General features: G+C 36.8%; 1 protein-coding gene across 4 annotated transcripts in view; it reads right to left on the bottom strand.

Annotated features, from left to right (window-relative positions):
* Positions 1–23,374, bottom strand: part of LOC121429281 (guanine nucleotide exchange factor VAV2-like) — an 80,687-nt gene extending 57,313 nt beyond the window's left edge. For all 4 annotated transcript variants that reach the window (XM_041626275.1, XM_041626276.1, XM_041626278.1 and 1 more), the window contains exons 1-3: positions 23,033–23,374; positions 3,428–3,544; positions 1,788–1,846 (exon numbers count right to left, since the gene is read on the bottom strand). In XM_041626275.1, coding sequence (XP_041482209.1) covers positions 1,788–1,846; positions 3,428–3,544; positions 23,033–23,245 — 389 coding nt within the window. In that variant the 5' untranslated portion in view covers positions 23,246–23,374. The remainder of the gene's footprint in view (positions 1–1,787; positions 1,847–3,427; positions 3,545–23,032) is intronic.
* Between the last annotated feature and the right edge of the window lie 2,381 nt (positions 23,375–25,755).

Raw genomic sequence — 25,755 nt, 5'->3', positions numbered from 1 at the left:
CTTTTTGTTATGTTGTTTTATCGGAATACCAGAACAGAAAAAACAAAACCAGACCCCACACACAACGGGCGGATTCCGGTATTCCGTCAGTTCCGACCCAGGCCTACTCATGGCTATTCCATGTATGCAAACACATAATGATATGTTTACCTACAGTACACGTACATGTACTAGCAATTTCAGTTTCTTTTTTCATATCCTACTGTACATAAATTACAACTGTCATTATTATCAATATTATCACATTTAGAGTACAGTGGGGAATTCCCTATCCTCGTACCTATATGGAAATGTGTACCTAAAAATACTACTATAATATGTCATGGTCTACAAAGTCATAAACTGTCACGTAAAGTCAATGAAGGTTGGTTTTATCCAGGAAATAAACTCATGAGCTTTATCCAGGGGTTATGTCCTCTATAAAAAATTGTCTGGGTGTCTGAGAACAGATGAGGAAGTCCGGGGGCTGGTATGTGTATTGTTTGTTACTGCACCACCGAGACAATGACTTGTTTTGGGGCTTGGACCAGGTGACTTGATGGAAAATGGTGAATTCAATTGTGAAGCATGGACTTTGACTACTTGCAATATACATGTAAATGTACATTATATGTTTCTTCTTTTATGTGTACAGCTTCTCACAACATGTAGGGCCTACATGTATGTTGTATCACAATAAATACTTGCGTAATTTGTGAATGGTATGTTCATTTCAAACGCATGTTGTTGGATGGAATTTGCCATTTGAGAAAGAGGTCGAAAAGAACTAATCAAAGGAGAATTCCAGCCTGACGTTTTTTAAAGGTAAATGCCAGTTTTGGTAACGATCTCAAAATGACTTTTTACAGAATCCAATATAATGATCACCCAAGTGTCTGTTTATATGAATAAAAATATGTGCCGAAGGATTCTGGAAGAAATTGTGTAATTGCTGAGAAATAAGCAAAATAAGCGCGGATTCGGGCACTAACGTCAGGTCTTTATTCCAGCAATACATTATACACTGTCCCACGTGTGCCTCTCTGTGTTGACGATCTTCAGTGTGATTGTTTTTCAGCTTAGATTTTATGATTTCACAAAGTTCAGTTCATGTAACTGTACCAGATCTAGATCGAAGATGATATAGTAGTACTTAACTTGGTTTTACAGACTTTCTCAGGAAATCAGTGCTTTACTGCAACTACTGTAATTTGGCTTTAAGTTCAAGTTTGTTTCAATAAAACAGAAAGAAATAAAGTAAATTGATGAAGACACTGTAGGTACATGTAAAATAGCAATTTACCAATCATGTAATGAAAGTTTCTAAAGAAGTGTTTATAAAATAAATGTGTCTGTTAATTCATTGAAGAAATGTAGCTGAAATCATTCATTATGGAGGATCTTTAATACTTTTGGAATGTATTTCAAATATGACAGACCTACATGTGCATGTACTTGTATTTAACGACACCAAATTACAACTGTTACTATCTTTTTAATAATACGTTTTCTTTAATAGATAGAATTTCATCAATCTTCCACTGATGATTTCCTCTCACGTCTGTTGCAAAATTTTCATTTGCCTGGTTTTGCCATGAAAGGTAAACAAAAAGGAAAATTATGTTTGTACTCCACTAGCTGAGGCTGCTGAGCTATTAGTTGTAGGCGTACAGTGAAAATATACCATGAAGGAAATACTACACGTATGTTTTCCATTCTTGAATAGCCACATACTGGACTTCATAATGATATTCAAAATATATCCACGATGAAGATAGATTTATAACAGCTGTTTACTTCATACTTACTCTGCTCCCATACGGATGGCATCATCTGTGTTTGAGAGTTTGGAGAGCAGATCGATGAGCTAGAATAGGGGTTTAAAAAAAATCATGTGCATGTGATTTAGTTTACGAATGAAAGAAACAATGACAGAATTTGTCTCATATTGATGTATCAATACTATTTTTTTAAATGCAACATTAATACCACTGTATAACATTTGTATTAAAGTGCTGAATACTTTTACCCCAAAATATGCTTGAGCATTCAAATAATGCATTCCTACCATGTACCCATTTTCTACACCTGGGTGGAGAGTGGCAAATGAATGTGTATATGACACAGTGATACAACATTTTCTCCTGCGCCAATTCATTGCTCCTGTCTCAATACTTTAGAGGGCATAGGTTGAGAGTTAGGAACAGAGTTTTTGGTTCAGAATAATGTATGGCTAGAGGATATCATATATGCCCTTTTTACACAGGATTTTCTTAACCCCGGACTATCGCTAACCCCGTACTATCCTTAACCCCGTACTATATTTTTTCCTTTTCACACATGCCAAATTGTTATTGCTAACCCCGGATAAGGAATGCTTGCTTTTTACACACGAAACTCGCTAACCCCGGACTAGTGGTTTTTGTCGATCATTCGTAGTACAAGTGCTTCACTCGTACACTTTTTACACACGCTACAATTTCCTTAACCCCGTAGTAGGTGGGGCCAAATAGTACGGGGTTAAGCTTAGCCCACTTACGTTTTACACATGCGATCTTAACCCCGTACTATTGCTCTTAGCACCGCAATTGGTGGGATAACCCTGCTTTTTTGCAGGGCCAAATAATCCCGTACTATAGGTGGGGTTAGCCCACTTTGCAAAAACGCTGTGTAAAACGAAAGTGGGCTAAGCTTAACCCCGTACTATAGGTGGGGCTAAATTGCAATTTAGCCCCACCAATAGTACGGGGTTAAGGAAATTTTAGCCTGTCTAAAAAGGGTAATAGGGTTTAGTTTTGGAGGTAAGTAGGTATTATGTTTGGCTTAACTTGCAGATTTTCCATCGGAGCAATTACCTCTGGAACATACATGTATGTCATGGAACTGATAAAGCATGTCCCCATTGATCCTGATTTTTTTTTCTTCAAATTTTCCTACCGAGACTATATTCTCGCAATATTTTGTACTTCAATCCTGAGATTGCAATCCAAATCTACAGGGGGAGGGTTATAAAAGGAACAAAATATTTCAAAGTTATCATTCAAATCATTCCTATTCCAGTTTTTAAGTCGAGATAAAACTCACAGAATTTTGAGAGAACACATAATTTACAGAGTTTCCATGGAAAACATAACTTTTTCTGCCTAACACGTGTACATTGAAGGATAAGAAATTCAGTGAAAATCATGAATATCAAAACATAACAATGTGCATCATTGGGAGAAATCTGCTGCTGCTCAAAACTGTACATAGCAATGTTTATCGAGCGATCACCACAAAAACTGCAAACTCTAGTGCAAAATGATCCAGAAACTTACCTTTTTATTAAATTTTCACCAAAAAAAACATAAAATAAAAAATATTTGTGGATTGGAACACTGAAGAACACAGAAATGTAAATTTTAACACAAAACTGAAAACAGCAAACTTGAAATGTTCAATTTCTTACCATTCCAAAATTTGACATCTGAAAGAGCCATGCTGGATCAAAGAAGTCGGCTTCTCGTATCTTGAATACTCTAGAACAGGCTCGTAGGAATGTTCGGATGTTTTTCATACACAAGAACTGTAAAAATAAGTAAAAAAACATACATGAATCAAAATACTACAGGACTTGGATAAACAAACATGAATCAAATATGATAAAAAAATTGTTGTCAACATGAGTATTTTCTCAATAAAATCACCTTTAAATGTGCATGTATGCACTTGGAGAACATGAGTTATTGTTGTACCGGTATGTATTTTTTTGTAGAGTTGTTTCTTTTTATACTGAATTTATTCAGTTTCCCTACATGTGAATACATGCACCTGTTTCAGTTTACAAATCAGTTCCTGATGATGGTCTGAAACTAAAGACTGAAAATGTAATTCTAATATGACTATACCCAGAGCATTTTTTCCCTTTCCTATATCAATGTACTACAATGCACATGATACATGTACATGCATTCTGAGAGAATGAAATCGGAAAATCAAAACACCATGGTTTGTATACTGCACATGTATTCATCAAATTAATATTTTGAATTTAAGGTTTGAAAAACAAATATGGTTGAGAGGCATTTTCTGTACTGCATGATGTACAGCATTATTTTTTTAATAAAAATATTTAATCCTTCCCTAATCATTCCAATTACTTTCAGCGAATACACAAATTACTATACAAGAGTATCATTGCTATCAATCAATTTTAATTATGACTGGGAATGCCCAAATCCTATTAGTAAATGAATCACAGTGTTTAGATTACAAAATGTAATGGGATACAAGCCATAAATCAATCACCACTACTCAATCTAATCACATTTCATTATGATAGACAAACACACACATGGCTCTCATATTCAGACAGATCACAATCTCTCCAGTACATTTCAGTATAAAAAGGGGGATTCTGTGGCATAACAAATATTGGTCCAAATGGGAGGATCTCACAAGCAATAATGATTTAAAAATTCAAATGCTCATATTAATTTTCTATATTGTCTGTCCAATCGTTTTGAAATTTTGATTAATCCTATTCTTTGATTATTCTGTTTTCAGACTAACTTGTTCCTAAGAGCTTCATTCTGCTTTAGTAGAGATGTTGGACTTGTCACTCAGGTTTATTATCACAATACAACTATACAGTTTGGCCATTTCTGTATAAAAAAACAGTTCTAAAATTATCATTCATGGTGTGAATCTGAAGAAGAGAGAGTGAAAAAAAGAACATGTCAGGAGGGAAAAGAGAGAAATAAATAGAAAGAGTGAGAAGAGAGGGGGAGAAAAGAGACCAAGACAGGAACACAAGAGGAGGTTTTAAACCACCTTGATCATAAGAATCCCCATAAATTATGAGAACTTGTTTAGGCTAAAAGATACCCAGCATTCACACAGCCCCGAAACATACCCTTCGAGATAAGTTCCTGAAGTGAACAAGCATGCGCAGTATGGTCTGACAAGCAGGCAAGACGCAAGATTCAACATCACTAGCTCAGCAGCCACTCACGGCGCTCGCGCCCAACTACACACTGGGCTAAAAGTTCCCGTAAATTGCTTTCACATTGCCAAAACACCTGCGACCTTGAAAAATTCCCGTGAAGGTTCACAGAATTTTGACAAGTACCTACATGTACTATTTAGTGGGTATTTTCTTTCGGGGAGATTACGCTTAATTTGCTTTCACATTGCCAATATTACCTGGTATTTTCTGAACAGGGTAAATTTCCCCATCAGAAAATACCTGGAACTGACTAACTTCGAGGCGGTCTGAAACCACCTAAGGACTGAAAGAGTGTGGTCGAGTGCAAAACATGAAGACACACAGAATGGGAAAGATTGAGAAGAGGGGCACATATAAAACAGACAGAGATGGAGACGGAGTGAGAGAGGGGGAAAAAAGGAAGAGCAATATTTTGGGATGATGACTAGGATGAAGAAGATGTGAGGTGATGAGTCAGAACGTCGAAAATAGTTCGCAAAAACATCTCCAATCTTGAGTAAACTGATTGCAATGGGAGAAGTTTGAGGACGACGAGAGGCAATTCATTGAGTGAGAGGGGGAGTCATCAGAACAAGAGTGCTGGTATTACTCCTTGATCAGAAAAAAGCTGTTGAATGAATTTCTTTGCTCATCATCTCCCTCAAGAATCTGTTCCCAAACAATAGGTGGTTTCAGACCGCCTCGAAGTTCGTCAGTTCCAGATATTCTCTCTGATCATGAAATTTACCCCAAACAGAAAATACCAGGTACTTTGGTAATGTGAAAGCAAACTACGCGTGATTTCCCCAAAAGAAAATACCTGCTAAATAGTAGGTACTTGGCGAAATTACAAGAACTTTTTCCAAGGTCGCAGGTATTTTGGCAATGTGAAAGCAATTTACGGGAACTTTTAGCCCAGCGTGTCGTTGGGCGAGGCGCCGTGGGTAGCTGCCGGGCTAGTGAATTTGAATCTCGCGCCTTGCCTTCTTATCAGACCATACTGCGCATGCTTGTGACTTCAGGAAATTATCTCGAAGGGTATGTTTCGGGGCGGTGTGAATGCAGAAATAATTCATGGGTATTTTATAGCCTAAAAAAGTTTTTGTAATTTAACGAGGATTCTTATGATCGAGGCGGTTTAAAACCACTTATTGTCCATTCCTCACTTCACACTTTAATACCTACTGTACTGGTACTCACTACTCTCTCATCTTGTACTTTTAAGGCCTACATTATTAAAAAGGATTATATCATTTTGAGATTTTTTTTTAAATCGTCAACCCCGTAGTATACATGTACTTAACCCTTTTTTTCATGGGCCAAATTTTTTGCCTCAACCCCATCTATGGAAATACTTGCTTTATAAGAGGGGCTAACTTGCCATTTAGACCCCCCCCCCTCCCCTTAGTTTGCCTGTGAGAAAAAGGTTAAAAATGGCCAGGGGCTGGACTACATCTTGATCTTTTAAATGGGAAAGGGGTACTTGGTTCACTCCCAGAGGAAGCTGTCATAATCAGTAACATTCTATAAACACTGGCATACCACCGCATTGCCTTAGCATAAACAAATGAATCACATGACTTGTAGCACAATATGTTCCTCCTCATTAATGCTCTGTACAAGTGTGACATGTTTTTTGGTTCCCAGTCATAGCCAATGTACAGTGCAGAGATTTAATCTGCAAAGGCACACCTGTGGGCAAGCATGGGGTTACATGTACATGTAGGGGAGAGATGCATGTAGATAGCCATCTGGATCATTTATAAATAACAAGAATATCTGAAAGGGGATGTTTTCCCGTTTACATATACAGTATGATCAGCTCCATGAAGAAGCATGTGATTTGTCTGAGCCAAACAGGCCACATTCCAAACAGGCCACAACAGTATAGGCCTATTAGGGTCACAAAGATGGTGACTCAATTCAAAATGGTTAAAAAAAATCACATACATTTTTAAAATTTCTCAAGACAATTGGTCATGATGAGGGTCTTTTTATATAATGTAATACAATACGGTTGGCTACTTGTACGTGTATTATCAGGGAACAAGTTTTGAATACCCCTCTATACTTTTTTGTGTGAAAATGGCCAAAAAGACCAAGTACCTACATGTACTTAAGACAACTGAGATGTTTCCTGTAACCAGGATGGTGTTTCATAAAGCTGTTCATAAGAGCGACTTTAAGAACGACTGGTGATCCTTTCTTGTGGTACATGGTATATACATTGGCGATGGTTTAGTACGTACATGTAAGATAGCATCACCAGTCTTTCTTAACGTTCTTAAAGTCACTCTTAACTTACGAACAGCTTTATGAAACGGCCCCCAGATGCTACAGTGTATGCCCCCTTCCCTAAAAAAAAAGACTTAGATGTATGCAAGAATGAACGATGGATGGACGGACAAAATTAAATGGATGCACGAACAAACAAAATAATGAATGAATGAATGGATGGATGAAATTGAATGAATGAATGAATGAATGAAATTGTATAATTGAATGAAAGAATATGAATGAATAAAACTAAATAATTGAATGAAAGAATATGAATGAATGAATGAATGAATGATAGAAAAAATAAATTAAACCATAATTCAATTAAAATAACAAATATATTCATGTATGCCATAAGACAGGTAAAAATAATAATTAATATGTTTTTCTTATTTGGGGGTCCTTTTCACAACTTACTGGTTAAATCTGCACTAGTACTTTTATTGGATAAGCTTTATATTGCAATGAATAGGGATTTCCATGGCTCTTGTATTTTCTCCAGGATACCATAGGACTACAGATGACAGCCAGGAAATCATAATAAATATGAAAAAAACACAAAATACATGCAACATCCAGTGTTCTCCACTACTACATGTACATGTAGGTCCCCAAATACCACTTGTACAAAAATAACCAAGAAGTTTACATCTACATCACTGATAAAGTGAGTACCAATTTGTGACTACTGCCAAATCACCTCATCCGCAACACGCAAATAATCTTAATTTCATGTGCAAATGATACGTTGTCGAACTACACCTCCACTTATTACATCACCGAGGCATGCACGCACTCGCTCGATTAAACCAGTTCGCCGAAAATGGATTTGGACTCTCTCTCCGTCAAATAGCTCATGCTGTGGCGGCAGCACGACTTTCAGGTTTCCAAAGATTTATTGGATTACAAGCTGTGCTTGGCGTTCGGGATCTGGTGTGAAATGATACGCCATCTAATACGCTCCCTGATCTCATTATTAACCCTATGCATCCAATATTCAATATACTTTGATGACTTTATGGCAGTATGGCACGCAGTTGGTTAAAGCTTTAATATTGAGCATTCACATCTGGTATGCCATACGGGTGAAAGAAGAGTGTTACTCACTGAGCAGACATCTACTCCATAAATCCACTTTTAGCAAGAAATGAAAAATTAGAAGAATTGAAATAGCCCTGATGGAAGGATATTTCTAGAATTGTATGCATATAATTATGCTACAATGAACAACCCTTACAGAAATTTAAGCGTGCCGCTTGCTAGTAACTAGCATGCGACTAGCAGGGTGCTTGCTTAATAAGAGAGTGCATGCTAGCGAACAGTCCCTGCTCGTTAAAAGATCGCTTAACTATTACTCTGCACGCATATTACACGCTTATTGAGCTAGCCGCATGCTAGTTACTAGCATGCCGCAAGCTAGTCGCATGCTTGCCGCAAGCTAGTCGCAATCTTGCCGCAAGCTTGAAAATTTCTGTGGGGGAATGAACAAAATGTACAGTAAAAGGGCATACACCTTGAATCATATAAAGAGGCTTTCTGGACAAGCATGGTGTCTACTCTACCTACATGTATGATGGCAGTGACCATAACCCCCCCCCCCCCCTGTATTTCTGTGCAAGTAGTTTTAGAGCCCTATTCATTTATTTAATCTAGAAAAGGAATCGTTTGATCAAGCATCATGTCCCTTTTCTAATATGCTTTTCACACTGCACTTTTTGTCCTAAATTGGTGGGGCTAAGGGGGGGGTCTTAGCCCCACGAATTTCCCGGGGTTAAGCTTAGCCCACTTCGTTTTCACACTACGTTTTAGCAAAGTGGGCTAGCACGGTAAATAGTACGGTACTATCTGGCCCTGCAAAAAGCAGGGTTAGCCAGCATATTGCGGTGCTAGCACCACAATTGTGGTGCTAAGAGATGCAGTGTGAATCGAAACCGGGCTAAGGAAAAGTGGGGCTAAGCAATAGCCAATCACAGAAGTCGAAATTGCACGTTAATCACGCGCTGTATGGTAAAATCATCAATATTCATGAGCTGTGGGATAGTCCGGGGTTAAGGCGTTAACCCCGGCTAAGCAGATAGTATGGGGTTAAGAAAGACAGTGTGAATCCATAAAAAGATAGTATGGGGTTAAGGATAGTCCGGGGTTAAGGATAGTATGGGGTTAAGGAAATGCAATGTGAAAAGCATATTTGGGGCTTTAAATATGAAAGTGATTGTTTGAAAATTGCTTTTAAAATTGTCAATCAATTGAATAATGTAACATTTTAAAGGTCAAGTCCACCTCAGAAAAATGTTGATTTGAATCAATAGAGAAATATCAGACAAGCACAATGCTGAAAATTTCATCAAAATCGGATGTAAAATAAGAAAGTTATGACATTTCAAAGTTTCGCTTATTTTCAACAAAATAGTTATATGAACGAGCCAGTTACATCCAAATGAGAGAGTCGATGATGTCACTCACTCACTATTTCTTTTGTTTTTTATTGTTTGAATTATACAATATTTCAATTTTTACGAATTTGACGATTAGGACCTCCTTGCCTGAAGCACAAAATGTTAAAATAATGGAATTCCACATGTTCAGGGAGGAATGAAACTTCATTTCACATGACAATGACGAGAAAATAAAAATATTTCATATAACAAAATACAAAAGAAATAGTGAGTGAGTGATGTCATCAACTCTCTCATTTGGATGTAACTGGCTCGTTCATATAACTATTTTGTTGAAAATAAGCGAAATTTTAAAATGCCATAACTTTCTTATTTTACATCCGATTTTGATGAAATTTTCAGTGTTATGCTTGTTGAATTTTTCTCTTTTTATTCAAATCAAGTTTTTGTTGGGGTGGACTTGTCCTTTAAGTGTAACACCCCCTCCCCCCCACCCTCGGGCATACCAAAATGCAATGTCTGACCGTGGATGTATTCCCTGATCTGACCATCCAATGATGAGATTCAGATTTCGAGGATGAGCGATGAGTTCACAGCTTGCTAACGACTTGCTTCATTACCCCCTCAATGACTTGGCCATTTCTCAAAAAAAAAAATATCTTCATAAACACTTGCTCGCTATGCTATGTGTATCCACATACAATGTGCATGTACCTGTACAACAATATGATTTTTTCATGTGATAGGCACAATACATGTATGTACATCAATCCATCTGTTTTTTATAGTCTGAATCTCTCTTGCTATAGGTCTACACAGACTACAGTGTACACATGTAGTATGGTGGCAATGGGCGATTTTGATCTCATGCCAGCCCAAATCGCCCCTAAAATTCCCCCAAATACATGTACATGCTTTGGGTCGACCATTCTTTCAAGAGTCGCCCCAAGATATTCAAGAAAATTTGTAAATCACTTTTCAAATTATGGCAGAATAATTTGCATTTACTGCATAATAACTTGTTGCCCCTTAGAAGTAGACTTTAAAATGAAAGAAATGTAGCCCCAAAAGTTTTGCAATTGCCCCATATGGACAAAAAGATAGCCCCTAAAAAATAAAAAAATTACCCAGTACCTATTTCCTACCCTAGGCCCATAGAAGTACATGTAGTTTTGAGGTGCACTACATGTATCTCATACAGGAACGTAAAAGCATGAAGGGAATGTACATGTAGGCCTACAGAAAGCATAAAAAGATTTAAAAGGTATAATTATTTATCCAAAAATATTTCAATCATTATACAGCACGTGTCAATATTGGTATTAGCAACTTTCCTGCCAACCAATGATTTCAAGCTTCTTGAAGTGATTCTATAATTCAAAGTGCAGTATGGATCATTCTAAAATTTCTGTTTATTTTCATAGTTTCTTGAATGTATATACACCTGTTTAGTATCTTTCTATGAGCCATTAATGATGGTAGGATTTCCTCATAATCTCTTCACAAAGCTCCAAATGGTCAGTGCTCTTCTTATTTCTCAATGTCAACTGTCAAAGTACATGTAGTCCATGCAGAGTTTGGCAGACCAAAGAGCCACGTCTAGAGGTGGTCGTGTTCACATTTATCCTGAAAAAGGACACGTTCACATTTTTTCCCTACGTGGTACATGTACACACTGTATGATTAGAAATACAGAACAGTTTATACCTTGTCTTGGGGATGAAAAAGGCTTGAACATGGTCTGAGTTTCAAACTACATTTACCAGTTTTGAAAATAATTTTCTTGGGTCTGGTTCTTTTATGAAAAATCATTCATGTATATTAAGAAAGTACACTGTACGCTGACACAGGCCTTCACATTGAATGCTTTCAGACAAAACCTTGATCACAAGCATTATCATTTTAATGAGAACTTGTTCAGGCCAAAAATACCACAGACAATTTTTGTACATTATATACACCTGAACCAGACCTTATTGAGTAAAGTTCTCAAAGTTTTTATCAAAATGTGCAGTATGTAGATGTATCTGAGAAGACAAGGTGCCCCATTCCAGGTCACTTCATGTAACTCAGCAAGCCAATGCTGAACATCTTGTAATATGCCTTTGCATAAATGCAGGTGGTTTCAAACCGCCTCAATCATAAGAATCCCCGATAAATTACAAGAACTTTTTTAGGCCCCAAAATACCCATTAATATCCCAGTATTCCCGCATTCACACAGCCCCGTAACATACCCTTCAGGATAAATTCCTGAATAAGTTATGAGCATGCACAGTATGGTCTGATAAGCAAGCAAGACGCGAGATTCAAAATCGCTAGCACAGCAGCCACAAACGGCGCCCGCGCCCATCTACATACTGTACTGGGCTAAAAATTCCGTAAATTGCTTTCATACTGCCAAAACACCTGCGACCGTAGAAAAGTTCTCGTAATTTTAATAGACAAGTAGGTGCCTACATGTACCTTCTATTAAGTGGGTATTTTCTTTCGGGGAGATTAAGTGTACATGTACAGTCCGACCTCCCTTATCCGGATCTCTCTATTATCCGGCGCACACTTGCCGAGATTTTTTTTTTTTTCAAAATCAATCAAGGACGTGAGAAAATGAGATTTCAATCTTAACGCCGTCTTTTATGCAAACTCACTTTGATTACATATTTTCCAATATACATGTACATGTAGTCTACCAACATTGTACAACAGCATTATTTTTCATGAAAATATCTCACCCATATCACAGAAAGAACTAAGCGGGATAATTTTCTAGTTAATCAGCAGCGCAAACATTTCATCATGTTCTCCCTTTGTTTCCCGTGAAAAACAATGCATGTCTCACTGGCTAATTTAGGCCTCAATACGGACAGCGCCATCTATCATGTTTGAGCCTACATGTACAGTCAGTATAACAATGGCTGACATTGCGAAGCTGCGATACCCGCCGCGAAGATCTAAAATTTGTAAACCCAGTTTCATTGAGTCATTCTCTTTCTTTCGATGTATGCTCAATGTATATCTCAATCATTTACGCAGGTAAATTATCCAACAGTTTTGGCCATCGATCAATTTCATTTCTGTAAAAATACCGCCTACAATTCACACTGTGCAGTGAATACTGTCTGTATGCCCACTACAATAGATAACGTGTACCGGTAGCTACCGCCGTTACTTTGGGGAGGCGCAGGCAGCAGCTGCGTATACATGTATTTTATATTGGGTCTCCCAGATCCGGATAAATCCCTTATCCGGAATGGTGCTGGTCCCGTGTCCGGATAAGAGAGGCCGGACTGTAATTTTCTTTCACATTGCCAATTTTACCTGGTACATGTATTTTCTGATCGGGGTAAATTTCCTGATCAGAAAATACCTGGAACTGACGAATTTCAAGGCGGTCTGAAACCACCTACTGCGAGCATAACTTGGAAACAAGTACATGTACAACCCTGCGAAGGTATTTTGACACGTACTTCTTTTGGGAAATATTTGCATTCACAACTGCAGGAGTTTACGTCTGGCTTCATCAGACCACTAGATGTGTATGTACATCAAGAAAGTATTCAGGAGCAATGTAAGGAATTTCATTCGCTGACATGTTTACAAAGCTGTACATCAGCAATGGAGCCCCCTGTTGTGTCTATTCTACATTTGTAGGTTTATTAAAGGCCACTATTAAAACTGATTTGTAACATTTCCTTGTTTTCAGATGCTACATGTACATGTATAGCGACAAAACAAGGCAAACTACATACATGTAAAAGGCCTATGTATGTTAAATATTCTTGAAAAATGTCTTTTTCTCTTCAAGAATAATAAACAAACAAGCAAGATGTAGGATCTGTCATATTGGTTCTTGTCATTTATTGGGGAATTGCAAATTTGCAAATTTGCAAAAAAATCAAATGCATGTCAATTTTGGGTACCAAAATCAATTATAAAATAATATCATTATGATTTATTGAAGAATTGCCTCTGATGTGGCATCTGTGATTTCATTTCATTATTTTTTTGCAGAAAGTGAGGAGAAAGGGAGGGGTATTAAACGGAAATTGCATTTCTTATTATTTGTCTGAAACTGTGCTGTGGCCTATCTTTTTCTCTTTTTTTTCTTTTGAAAGGTGCAATTATTATGGTAGATTTTGATTGTAGGGTGTGACACTGGCAACTGTCCCAGACTGGTACAAATTGCTGTCAGGCCAGTAAGTTTTCAGAAATAGCCAAATTTACTGGTCCTACATGTACATGACCAGTATTAAAACTTCCTCTTGTTTAACTGAAAAAATGGATCTCATGAATTATATTTTCTTGTGTAGTTTACATGTATATGTTTTTTATGAGGCAATAAAAGCAATAAAAGACTGGAAAATAAAACTTTTTTGTTATTTCTTTTATTTTGGGGGACCAGTAAATGTTAGGTTCGGGCCAGTAAAAAGTGGAAAAACTGAGTGTACTCCTACTGGTCCAAGAAGAATTACTGGACCAGTAAGAAAAAGGGTTTAGTGTGGAGGCCCTGTTGTATAAAACAGCCACCCCTCTCTACACCCCCCCCCCCCCTTCCAAGTCAAAATGCATGCACGCTCTCTCTCTCTATCCAAACTGCCCACCCCCCCATCCTACATGTAGGCTTACAAAGTATATAAATTATTTTTACAACCATGACGCATTGTAGACCTACTGTATGGGGGCAATGGCTTCACAAGACCTGGACTTGACCTACAGACTAGTCTGTATAAAACCAAAATGTGGTGAAAGGAAGACTGTACAGTCACAAAACATTACCACATCATCCACAGTCTAGCCCTACAATTTGGATTATCCACAAGGAGCAAAGTTCATTCTGCCAGAAGTGCACTGAAATTTACATGAGTTTCTAACAATGTGCTGTATTGTGTTCTTGAAAAAAAAGAAGCTAAAAACTCACAATATCACAATGAATCACACTCAAATTAAAGTAACCCTCTCCTGTTGAAATGAAATTAGATTGAACATATTGTAAAAAGATACTGATACTGGTATTCCAGTTTGTTTTTTATCTCGGGATAGAAAAATCTGAGGGAAACAAGAAAACATCATAAAACATCAAATGTACATGTAGTAGAGGAATATGTTCACTGTTCAGACAAGTTTATTGCAGATTGCTCATTTTGAAGATCTACAAGTGTACATGGAAAAAGTTTTTTTCAGTTGGAAACTTTAATAGCCAAAAAACAATTATACAAATTTTAGCATGCCAATTTCTAGTGATACATGAAGGCATAATGGCCTACATGTACATGTATAATCATTTATTTATTTTCTCTTTCAAGATCTGTTTTTGTGGCCTACAGTTATCATACAGGCCTACATGTATGTATTTCCTCATAGTCATACTCAACAATTTGAAAGAAATTTCTTCTTTCCCTCTCTTTATGTTCATTACCTGCAGTAGTACGAGTGTCAAATTCACATCATTGATCATGAAGGTTTACTGTGTTTAGAAAGAGGCCTACATGTGAAAGTATGTTTTGTTTTACATGTATGCATACATGTATATGTATCTGTAGAAGCCTAATTACTTATGATCACACAAATATGTAGGCCATGTGTACATGTCTGTAGGGCCTAATGTCCAATGCAAAATCAGACAAAAATACATGTACATGTACTAGTGACTAGACCTTCATGTACACAGGGCCAAGTTAAAACATCTACACTTGTTATTGGCCTACACTGAGGTAGTAGAGTACACAATAATTCCCAGGGCTATTAACTACTTCACTTTACAATTATTAATCAAGTACCTGTACTACTGGCTATAAAAGCCTACATGTATACTATGGAGATATACATGTATGTACATGTACATATATACATGGATAATAATACCAAATGAGAATACAAAAATGTTGGCTTTACAAACAAATGCTTGTGATAAATAAGGACGCAAAAAAGGGCAGTAAGCCTACATGTAATGTGGCAAATAACAACAGAAAGACCTGCTACCAAATCAAATGCTTCATTGGGTCGAGGAATAAAAACTCTTCAGACAAAACCAGGAAGTGACTACTCCAGAAACTATGCAGTCTTCAAGATACAAATGTACACAATAATTTAACATGGCTTTGAGTACCGATAAAATGCACTACAATTGTCACAATCCACTTGTTCATTGCAGTAGATGTGGACATTGTTTGAGAACAACTAAGAAGAAAATAAAACCTTTGGAACAAGATACATACTGTAGATACACAAAAGTTTGAAAGAAATCTGACAAATAATGAGAATGTTATCAGACATTTTAATATTGCAATCACTATAAATGCTATGGAGATCATCCTGTTGGCAATGCCACAAAGATGAGTGATGTCACTTGTGAACTAACTCTCCCAGTACTTATGTATATTTCAGAAAATTTTCACTAAAAAAAACTGTCTCTTTTATCACATATCAGTAAATCATGTACATGTACTACAGGAGGGCATGTAATTCAAATTTTCAAAGAATACATACATGTACATAGTGTACATGTACATTATTGATAAAAAGTTAGTATCACCATAAGAGCAAAAGGAGACATTTGGGGGCGTTTTATAGTCTACAACATGGAAAGTTGTTCACCGTACATGTATGTGACATCACACATCTTTGCCGCATTGCCAATTTGAGGATCTCTATAGCATTGATCGCAATATTCAAATGCTCGTAACTTTCTCATTATTTGTCTGATTTTTCTCCAATTTTCTTTATTCTTATTCTTTGATTTTTCTGTTTCCACACAAGTCCACATTTTCCAAAGGTTTCATTCCCCTGTAAAGTGCAAGCAGGGAGATTTATTTGGAGGTCCCTTTTTTTACTAATACTGTATGACAAAGCCCAAGAATTAATCCTCTTGTTAAATGAGGCATGCACTTTGTCACTGAGCACTTCTACATGTAGTCTACAAATCAATGTAGACCCACATCTGCAGTGTGTGTACCACAGCTGATTCAAGGAGTCTGCATAGCAGACTAGGTCTACTGTGGCTGCAGATCTGAAATGGCTTGCTTCACGCGCTGAGATCCCACCTCACGAGTCTGCATAGGAGACAAGAGCACTTCCATGTAGGCCTACAATGTACATACATAATGTTCATACATTACATGTACCAAGTCTTGGAAAGGGGTAGGCTAAAACAATGCAAATTGTAAGTTTTTATCAAATATCATTTTCTTGCCATCCCCTCCATGGCTCCACTGAACAATGCACATGTACATGTAGGTTGTTCTGAGTTCTGACCACTGATGTTTTCTGCCATTCTACAAACCAACATTTCTGACCTTCAAACTTGTAAATTGTATTCTCAATTTTCTCATGCATCAATGCCAGTTCTTTGTCATTTCTTTTATTCTCCCAGAATTGTGTTGGCGAATAGATTTTATTCATACGCAGATCCCATGACCCCTACATGTATATACATGTACCAAAGAATTACATCCATGATCCTACAATGTATGTACATTTACAGTGTAGCAAAGAATTAGTACCGTACATTTCCCCCAAAACTCACATGAGGGGTGGGCATGTTTTTTTTTTACAAATGGAACTCCCCTGGCACTGGCTTTTCGCTTGCATATCTCAGCAGTGCTGACTTTTTTAAATTGTGGAATACAGGTATCAAGTACATTGTATAAATTCTATGAATGGAGTACAAGAACATAAAAATACATGTTTTACTTGTATAATACATGTATTTGACACATATATTTTCTTAAGATGAGCTTCAAATCAAGGAATAAGAATTGGATGGGTCTGATGATCATTTACTTTTGGAATGTGAATGAAATAATAAATTTCTATCATTATTTTCCCCCTGAAAAGTTAGCTTTGACCTTAAAAATTTAGATTGGGGACTGCATAATACACCAGGGGCCCCGTTTCATAAAGGACTTGCAACTGTTGTAACTTTGCCATAATGGCAACTACCATGGTAGCAGAGCTCAGTAACCAATCAGAATTAAGCTTTCCATGGTAGTTGCCATAATGGCAAAGTTACAACAGTTGCAAGTCCTTTAAGAAACGGGGTCCAGGCATAGGCGGCGGAAGCGGGGGGGACGGGGGGGACGTGTCCCCCCCTAAATTTTAGGTGGGGGGGATGGTCCCCCCTAAATTTTTTTTTGATAACCTTTTTTTTTTTTTTTTTTTTTTTTTTTTTTGCTTGTCAAATTTTTTTCCTGCGTCCCCCCCTAAATTCACGTGGACCCCCTTGACACGTGTGTTGTCCCCCCCTAAAATTTAGGTTGATGACCTTTTTTTTTTTTTTTTTTTTTTTTTTTTTGCTTCTCAAAAATTTTTGGGGCGCTTGTCCTATTTTTTACATGTGTCCATCCCAAAATTTCAGGTGGACACCCCCTAAATTTAGTGGCTTCCGCCGCCAATGGGTCCAGGGCCTCATTTACGACACTCTCCCCTACAGTATACACAGATGTACCGTAATTGTATGCCTAACAGCCATTACTGAAACAATATAGAGCTTCTTTATCATCAATTCTCAAAATCTGATATTTCTAATATGTGCATGTAAAATATTGTGAATGTGTGAGATCATTTTCATAACAACTTGAGTTCCATTTCAATTAACCTTCAAACAGGTACATGTACAGTACATATACATGTATATGGGTCACGTACATGTACATACTGCTATACTATAAATTCCAAAGTTCATAATAGAGGTTGTGGCTGCAAGGAAGTAGCTGAATGAAAGTTTTCACTGAACCTGAGAACTACATGCATTTTATCAGTAATGTGAAACTTTCATATCAACAACAACTGTCAGCTACATACCTACATGTACATGTACCTACTATAGGCCTTCATAGAAAGCGGATATGAAAGTATGTTAAAGTACCAAACAACTTAAACAGATAAACTGTACTGTATTGTTAAAAAGAATGTTTTGTTTGGATTTTCAAGTTATGATTTTTTACACTGTAATACTACTTTATTATTGTAATGATTCTTGTGAATATTTTTAAAATACCAGCTGTGGTAACAATCTCGAAATTAGTTCGAACAGGATCCACTAAAATTACCACCAAAGTGTTTGTGATATGGGCTAAATAGCTCTGGAAGAAAATGCGTAATTGCTATTAGAAATTATCGAATAAGCACGGAATTCCTTCAAGTGTTTTTTTCGAAGCAATACTATTAAATACCCAGTCTCACATATGCTATTCTGTGTTTAAGTGGTCATCAGAATTATCGATTTTGATATTAGATTTCATGATCAGATTCGTTTACATTAATGTACTCGATCTATGTATTATATTTTGACAATTAACCTTGGTCTAAAACACTAGCTTTCTCATGATATGATTGTATCCTGCAACTACTGTCTTTTACCTTTAAAATACCGACATACATTATTGGGTGTCCACTCCAGTATGAGCGAACTTTCACAATTTCTCTACACGTAGTAGCCTCATATTAAAAAGAAAGAGATTTTTTTAAAGCCCTGCATAGAGTTTTGGTACTAGGACCAATTTATGTGAATAATACTTTTCATCTTGCAGTGGCCAATTGATGATTTTTCTTGTTACCCATTAATTCTTTGTCAAAACTTGAATTATGACTTGTAGTACCCTTTTTATAATAGACTATTTTGGGGACACCCAATCAAAATATTAGTATCCTTCCTTGCAAAATCACAAATTGTACATGTTTTGTTTTAAATATCACTCTTTACTTGTTTCTCCTTTTATCCAGAAAGTTATTTTCTATTCATCATTATCAGCGAGAAAAAACCTTTGACCATTTTTACCGGGTCGGGGTATGTATTTCAAACTTTAAATAAACCAGTCCTGCTTTGTGATATGGTGTACATTGTACATACATAAAAACAGGACATTCTTCAATACAATTCTCAAAACCAGGAAGTACAATGAATAGAAGTATTTACTATAAAACACCACTTTCAGGAATAACTAACAAAATCTGGAGCTGCATTCAACATATCCCATCTTTTTAACCATGACATGGATTTCAAACACATATTTCTTGTATTTAAAGCAATGGTAGCATTTAAAAACTGGGCATTGTGGCATGTGCCTGTAATCCAATCTACATGTACATGTATATGGGGAAGTTACAAATTGATGCAGAGGTTCGATGTTCGAGCAATGGTCACATCTTCAAGATGATGACGTTAAAGGTCGGTCTCATGCGCAATAATATCTGACTTTACGCATCTGACAAAACTCAAGTACACCACAGTCACATACATGTACACACACACAAATATTAAAGGGGAAGTTCACCCTGACAAAAAGTTTATTGTAAAAATAGCAGAAAAAATAATAAAAAATATTGCCGAAGGTTTGAGAAAAATTCATCAAATAATTAAAGTTATTAGAATTTCAATTATTTGATTTGTGACGTCATATGCGAGCAACATTCCTACATAGCGAATGGGTAAAAATCAATGAAATGTCATTTTCTCAGAAAATTGAAAATGGTTCTCACTGTACCTTTTGTATATCAATAGACAAATCATTTCACAACCGATCATGAATAGAAAACAATATTAAGTCATCAGGAACCATACAAAATTTGAAATTCATGCATTTTATATTACATAACACATGGGGCAGTTGCTCGTTTATGACGTCACAAATCCAAAACTTTGAACTCTAATAACTTTCTTACTATTTAACGTATTTTCCTCAAACCTTCACCAATATTTTTTACTATTTTTTCTGCTATTTTTACAACAGAGTTTTCTTCAGGGTGAACTTTCCCTTTAAGGGTGTGTTAGTGTGTTTTTAAATGGGAATTATATTCAGAGCCATTATCAAGGACAGGTTATGTTGTAAATCAAGAACTTCCTATTTGGGGTCATTGCCCTTTTTTCCAGGTGGGCATTGTAACCTTCTTGACCATTACTTCCGGAGTCAAACTCACTATTTTGTGATGAGTAGTGGATGGGCTTAAAAAATGGAGGCAGGGAAAATCACAGGGGCTCCTGAAGGGCTAATTTGCTCCTGAAATGCCCCAAGAGACCTGGAAAACTAAAAAAAAAGAGCCCATAAAATTGTCATAGGGTCCAATGAAAGCTACTATACATGTAACTACAGTACATACATGTGTAGTCTATCCCTGAGATGTCCATTATCAATTGCAGTGCATAAAAAATTTAATCTGTGATTTATAATGCAGGTCAGTTAATATGAATCTTTAAATGAAAATGTACCCTACCCTTCCAAATTCTAATGTACATGTATTGCAAAGAAATTTCAAAGGAAGTAAGGAACCATCTGTTTTCCTGTATTAAAGAGCACACCCTTTCCAGAGCATCTTCTTTAAACTAAATAAATAATTTGTAGCATCTAATATCGAGTAAAATTGCTCTGACCATCCAAAATGCAAACAAACATGCATGGTATTGGCAGAATCTTGGCAAAGAATCTAAGGCAGAATAGACTAAAATGACAAAATAAATTTACTTTATTATTAAATCACATTTATACACATTGCCGTAAGCAGAAAAGAAAATTGCTAGGACGGCAGTAGACCAAAAGCTTCGGTATCTGTTATGTTGGTTGTTCAGCTGAACTCCATTGGCTTCACTCACCAAATACAGAGCCGAAGTTCTAGCGCGATCTGTACAGGGGACTCAATGGCCATATGTTTATGTATACATGGTAGTGGATCGTATTACCGAACACTTTTCATGAATTTGATCATATATCAAACACATTATTCCAATAAAATTCATCAAACTTTCACCATAAATACACAAATACATGTACCTACAAAATATAAACATGCAGAAATTTTGCCGAAATTGTTTTTCATTTTTACGACATCAGCTTCCAATCAGACCCCTCTTCGCAAGTGAAATATTTTGGTCACTTGAAAAGGCATCGTATTGCCGAACGTGTGTTTTCTATGGGAAAAGTTGGGAAAACAACAAAGTCACTGATGAGCTTTTTTTGACCATATTTTATTGTTTTGAGGATATAAAGACTTCGAAATTGTGTTTTTGATAATTTTTCATCATTTTTTTATTTAAGTTCCCTTTGGAAGGAAGTTGCAAAGGTTTGAGCGTATTTGATTATTTTCTGACGCATATGATGCGCGCGTTCGGTAATACAAGGCCGGTCGGTAATACAATCACTCACTATACTTAAGATCGGATAAAACGGGGAAGTGAATCTGCGTGACAGCCGAGGTAAGTCACTGTTTTTGTTCCTTTTAACTTGATTTTTCTCCGTTTTTTGGCAATTAATGCCAAGCGGGAATATTAATTTGCATTTTGGTAGCAATAATTTTCAATTTTTTTATTCATTAAAGACAAAAATTGAAGAGCCCCGACGGGGGGAATTTTGCATTGCAAGTCCCCTAATGGTGGCTGCACGATAGCGAGCCGTCTGTGTACGAGGAGAAATTTTTAAAAAATGTTTAAAAACTCCTCGAAACAGACGGCTGCCAGCTGTCTAGGACGGCAGGAGACGTAAACAACATTTTATCAGGGCGCTTTTTCATTTTGTAAAGTGAAATTGCAGGATGTCATGAAAATTTTCAGTATAATGGTGGGCCCCAAGTCTGCGCACCTAACAATTTGAGTTAAGATTTAACATGAATTTCTTCTTATTTCACAAAATCTTTTGGTTAATAGTGTTCCTTACATTATTAAGAGTAAGTGTACCAAACTTCTCATTAAAAAATGAAAGAAAATATAAGATTTTCTTGAAAAAACCTCGGGCGGTCATTTTCAGATTGAAAAAAAAAAATGGTACCCCATGTCTGCGCACTCATTCACTTTGCACACGATTCGGGGATTTTGATGATAAAGGCTGCATTTTGAGGCCGTCACATGAAATGCCCTGAATTCATTATATTTCCACCATTTTGATTAGGATTTTTTAATGAATACCTGCCTATGTATTGCATGTGTAAAGTTCGTGCCCGTTGCGTATCTTCTTTTACTAGAATCGCGCAAATACGTGGGTGCGCAGACTTGGGAGACTGCGCAGACATGGGGGAACTGACCATAAAAAAAAGTAAATTTTCAAACTTTCAGGAGGGGCAACTGCCCAAAGGCGAACTTTGAAATTGAATCAAAATTATTTGGTCAACATATTCTAGCTCTAACTTTGAGCTAGAATATACTGAAACATTAACACAAAAATTCAGTCAACAATGTGTGGATGACTGAATGAGAATGAATGCCAGAAATGGCACAATTATTAAAACAAAAGTCAAAAGTTAATCATGAACAATATTATTAATGAAGTTTATGTCACCCAGATCCATTCAGAGTAAACAAACACTAGCTACATCAGCTCAGTCAAAGCTCAAAATCACAATGAACACAACAAATCAGATCACGGCACCATCATGACAAACTGTGAGCTATACATGCACTCTTTACGCGCAGAGACCCATCCCACCAAAATTACCTGTGAAGTTTGGGATCGTATGTTCGATAGTTCTAAAGTGTCTATTGAGCCTGGTTTTATGTGGTTGAGCAAATGGCACAAGATAACACCGTCCCGAAGAGTCTGTCCCAGATCAAAAACTTCTGCATCCTGATTCATTATCCTGTGATCGTACGGCAAAACACCACATTCCACCAGCCATCTCGCACATAACCTCCATGATTGCACAGCCATTTTGCAAAAAGTGAAAAATTCGTTACTTTTACCACCGATCCGACATAGTATTCCTCACTTCCCTGTTCTCGTTTCTGTGTTTGCGCTGTTCCGTGTTATCGGGACGGCTGCACTGGGATGCTCAGGCGAATGAACGTTCACCGAGATAACTGTCAGCGCAGCGAAATAGGATACCGATATTGAACGACGTGGGATAAACCGGGGAATATTGTGTTGCGCAAGTTTTTCATATCATAATGCAGGACTGGGGTTTTCTGGTTTCAAAACGTTGCCAGTGCTTCCACTTTCAATGATTTTTCCTTGTTTTGTGGAATTTTAAGAAATTGTTGACGCCACAAGGATTTTTTTCAAGGAATTTTTAAAATTCAAGAAAAAAAAATCTAAGAACATTTTTGAGTAGGCCTACAGTATTCAAGGAAATCCATGAAATAGGCAATTAATTCAAGGAAAAGTGAACAACCAAAATGAATATATGGAAAATATTTATGAATATCATGATTAACCATCTTGATTCCAGTCCCAGGGTACAGTACGTAAGATATATAGGTCTATAGACCTACTAGCTGGTATGCGGTAACTGTGGCTCTTTACCTGGGGGGTAGAACATCACCTTTTTATCATTGTTTTTTTTCTCTCCCTCCCCCTCTCTCCCTCTCTCTTGTCATTTAATACATCTTGTCAATATTTCTTTTTTGCAATTGTTGAAACGCATCAGTATTAATTTCCAGTATCTTTGAAGTTTGATGCATGGTGATTTTATGATATAATTATTTATTGTATAATTTATAATCCCTCTTGCATCCTTCCTCCGTTAAGGTCGGAGATCGCTATAGTAACAGAAGAAAAATGTAGACACTGTCTTCCTAAGAGTTGTTAGAGCTGGGAAAGTTGCTGAGGAGGTTGCGGGTTGTGTGAATCGTGTTTCAAATATCTTGTACAACTTGTTTATGGAATGTGAATGTGTATTTTGATTTGAGAGAATACAATAAAAACATCCTCTAAAAATCCCTCAGAAAATAATTTAAATCTAATACTAAAAAAAATAGATAGAGCTCTTTGCGCTCACATTAGGCCTATATTTTGATTGCGAATATATCATCTTCATGAGTCTCTGCGATCAAAATTCCTCCTTCAGGTCGGTAGGCCTAGGAATTTGCTTGTGCTTCACGTTCGCATTAATATTGTTTGACTGTTCATTACAAAAAAAATATGTAAAAAATTTAGGTAAAGTGCACAAAATATCCATCAAAAAAAAATAAATGTACTTAAGCTTAAATCTACAGAGCATCCTCCTTTCTTTTCTTCTTTTTTTTTCCTTTTCTTTTTGAGCGACCAGTTATCGGGAAATTAACGCTGGATCTGTCCCTCGGGTGTACAGATGGGGGCTTGATCGGTGATCTCCGGCCCCCCATCACATGTGAAATGTTATATCATTTTCTAGATATATTTTCAAAATCTGTCATAAAATAGCTTTTCGTATCGCAAGAGCCAAAAATTTCCCGGTCATGAATAGGTGTAATGAGACGACGATTTTGAGAGGGCCAGACATTGCGTATCAGGCAGAATTTATCTTTATAAAAAAAGAAAAAAAAAGTTGCGAGTAGGCGAAGCGAGCGAGCAAAAATTTTGACATTTTTAATACAAAAATCCAATTTTGTGATAGATTTTGACGTGATATCCAGAGAATAATATATTTTACTCTTCTCTCTTTCCATTCCTTTTTTTGTGGCCGGTATGCCACTGTGAACATGATTTTTTGCGGCAGTAGCGTAAAGAGTAAAAAAAAAGAGAGAGGTGCATGGCGCTTATGCTAAAAAAAATCTGCTTAATATAAGTCCCGAGCGATTGAAGCGAGCGAGAATAAAAATTACATTTTCATGAGAATTGAACTTTGAGACATATGTTTGACATTATATTTAGTAAATAAAATCATATCCCACACTTTTCCTTTGCTTTTCTTTCCTCCTTTTTTTTCTTGATTGTAGAACTTTTTGGGACCATGGCCCGACCCTTCCATACTTATATACGGCAGTGCTCGGTTGGGGTCCGTCTGGAGCCCCCGGAACTTATTGATATCAAAGCCATTTAAACCTTGCAGATTGCCACTATTTTCAATCAAATCGCGGGTACAAATACAGAATTATATAGCTTAACACATTTATTCAACCCAGTTGAACCAAACATTTTGAGGGGGCAAAACATAGCAATGTGGAAAAACTTTTGTAAAAGGTCGCCAGCGAGCAAAGCGAGCTGGAAATTTTTCTTAATGATGTGATAGATATCCATTATATCAAGTTCAGCAAATAACACATTTCATTGTTTCCATTCATTTCATTATACGTTGTCTCCTATAATTTCTTTTATTTCCTCTTGAGTGTGGAACCAAGACCTCCCCCCGCGCCTGTACGCCAGTGATTGAACGTAAAGCTTAATGTAGGAAGGGTCCCTACAGGGGGACGTCATTTGAAGGTTATAGATGAAGAGCCCCTACTGAGTGGGGTCTTGGGCAA

The sequence above is a fragment of the Lytechinus variegatus genome, chromosome 15, assembly GCF_018143015.1.
Source record: "Lytechinus variegatus isolate NC3 chromosome 15, Lvar_3.0, whole genome shotgun sequence".
Taxonomy (NCBI): domain Eukaryota; kingdom Metazoa; phylum Echinodermata; class Echinoidea; order Temnopleuroida; family Toxopneustidae; genus Lytechinus; species Lytechinus variegatus.
This window is presented reverse-complemented; position numbering and strand designations above follow the sequence as displayed.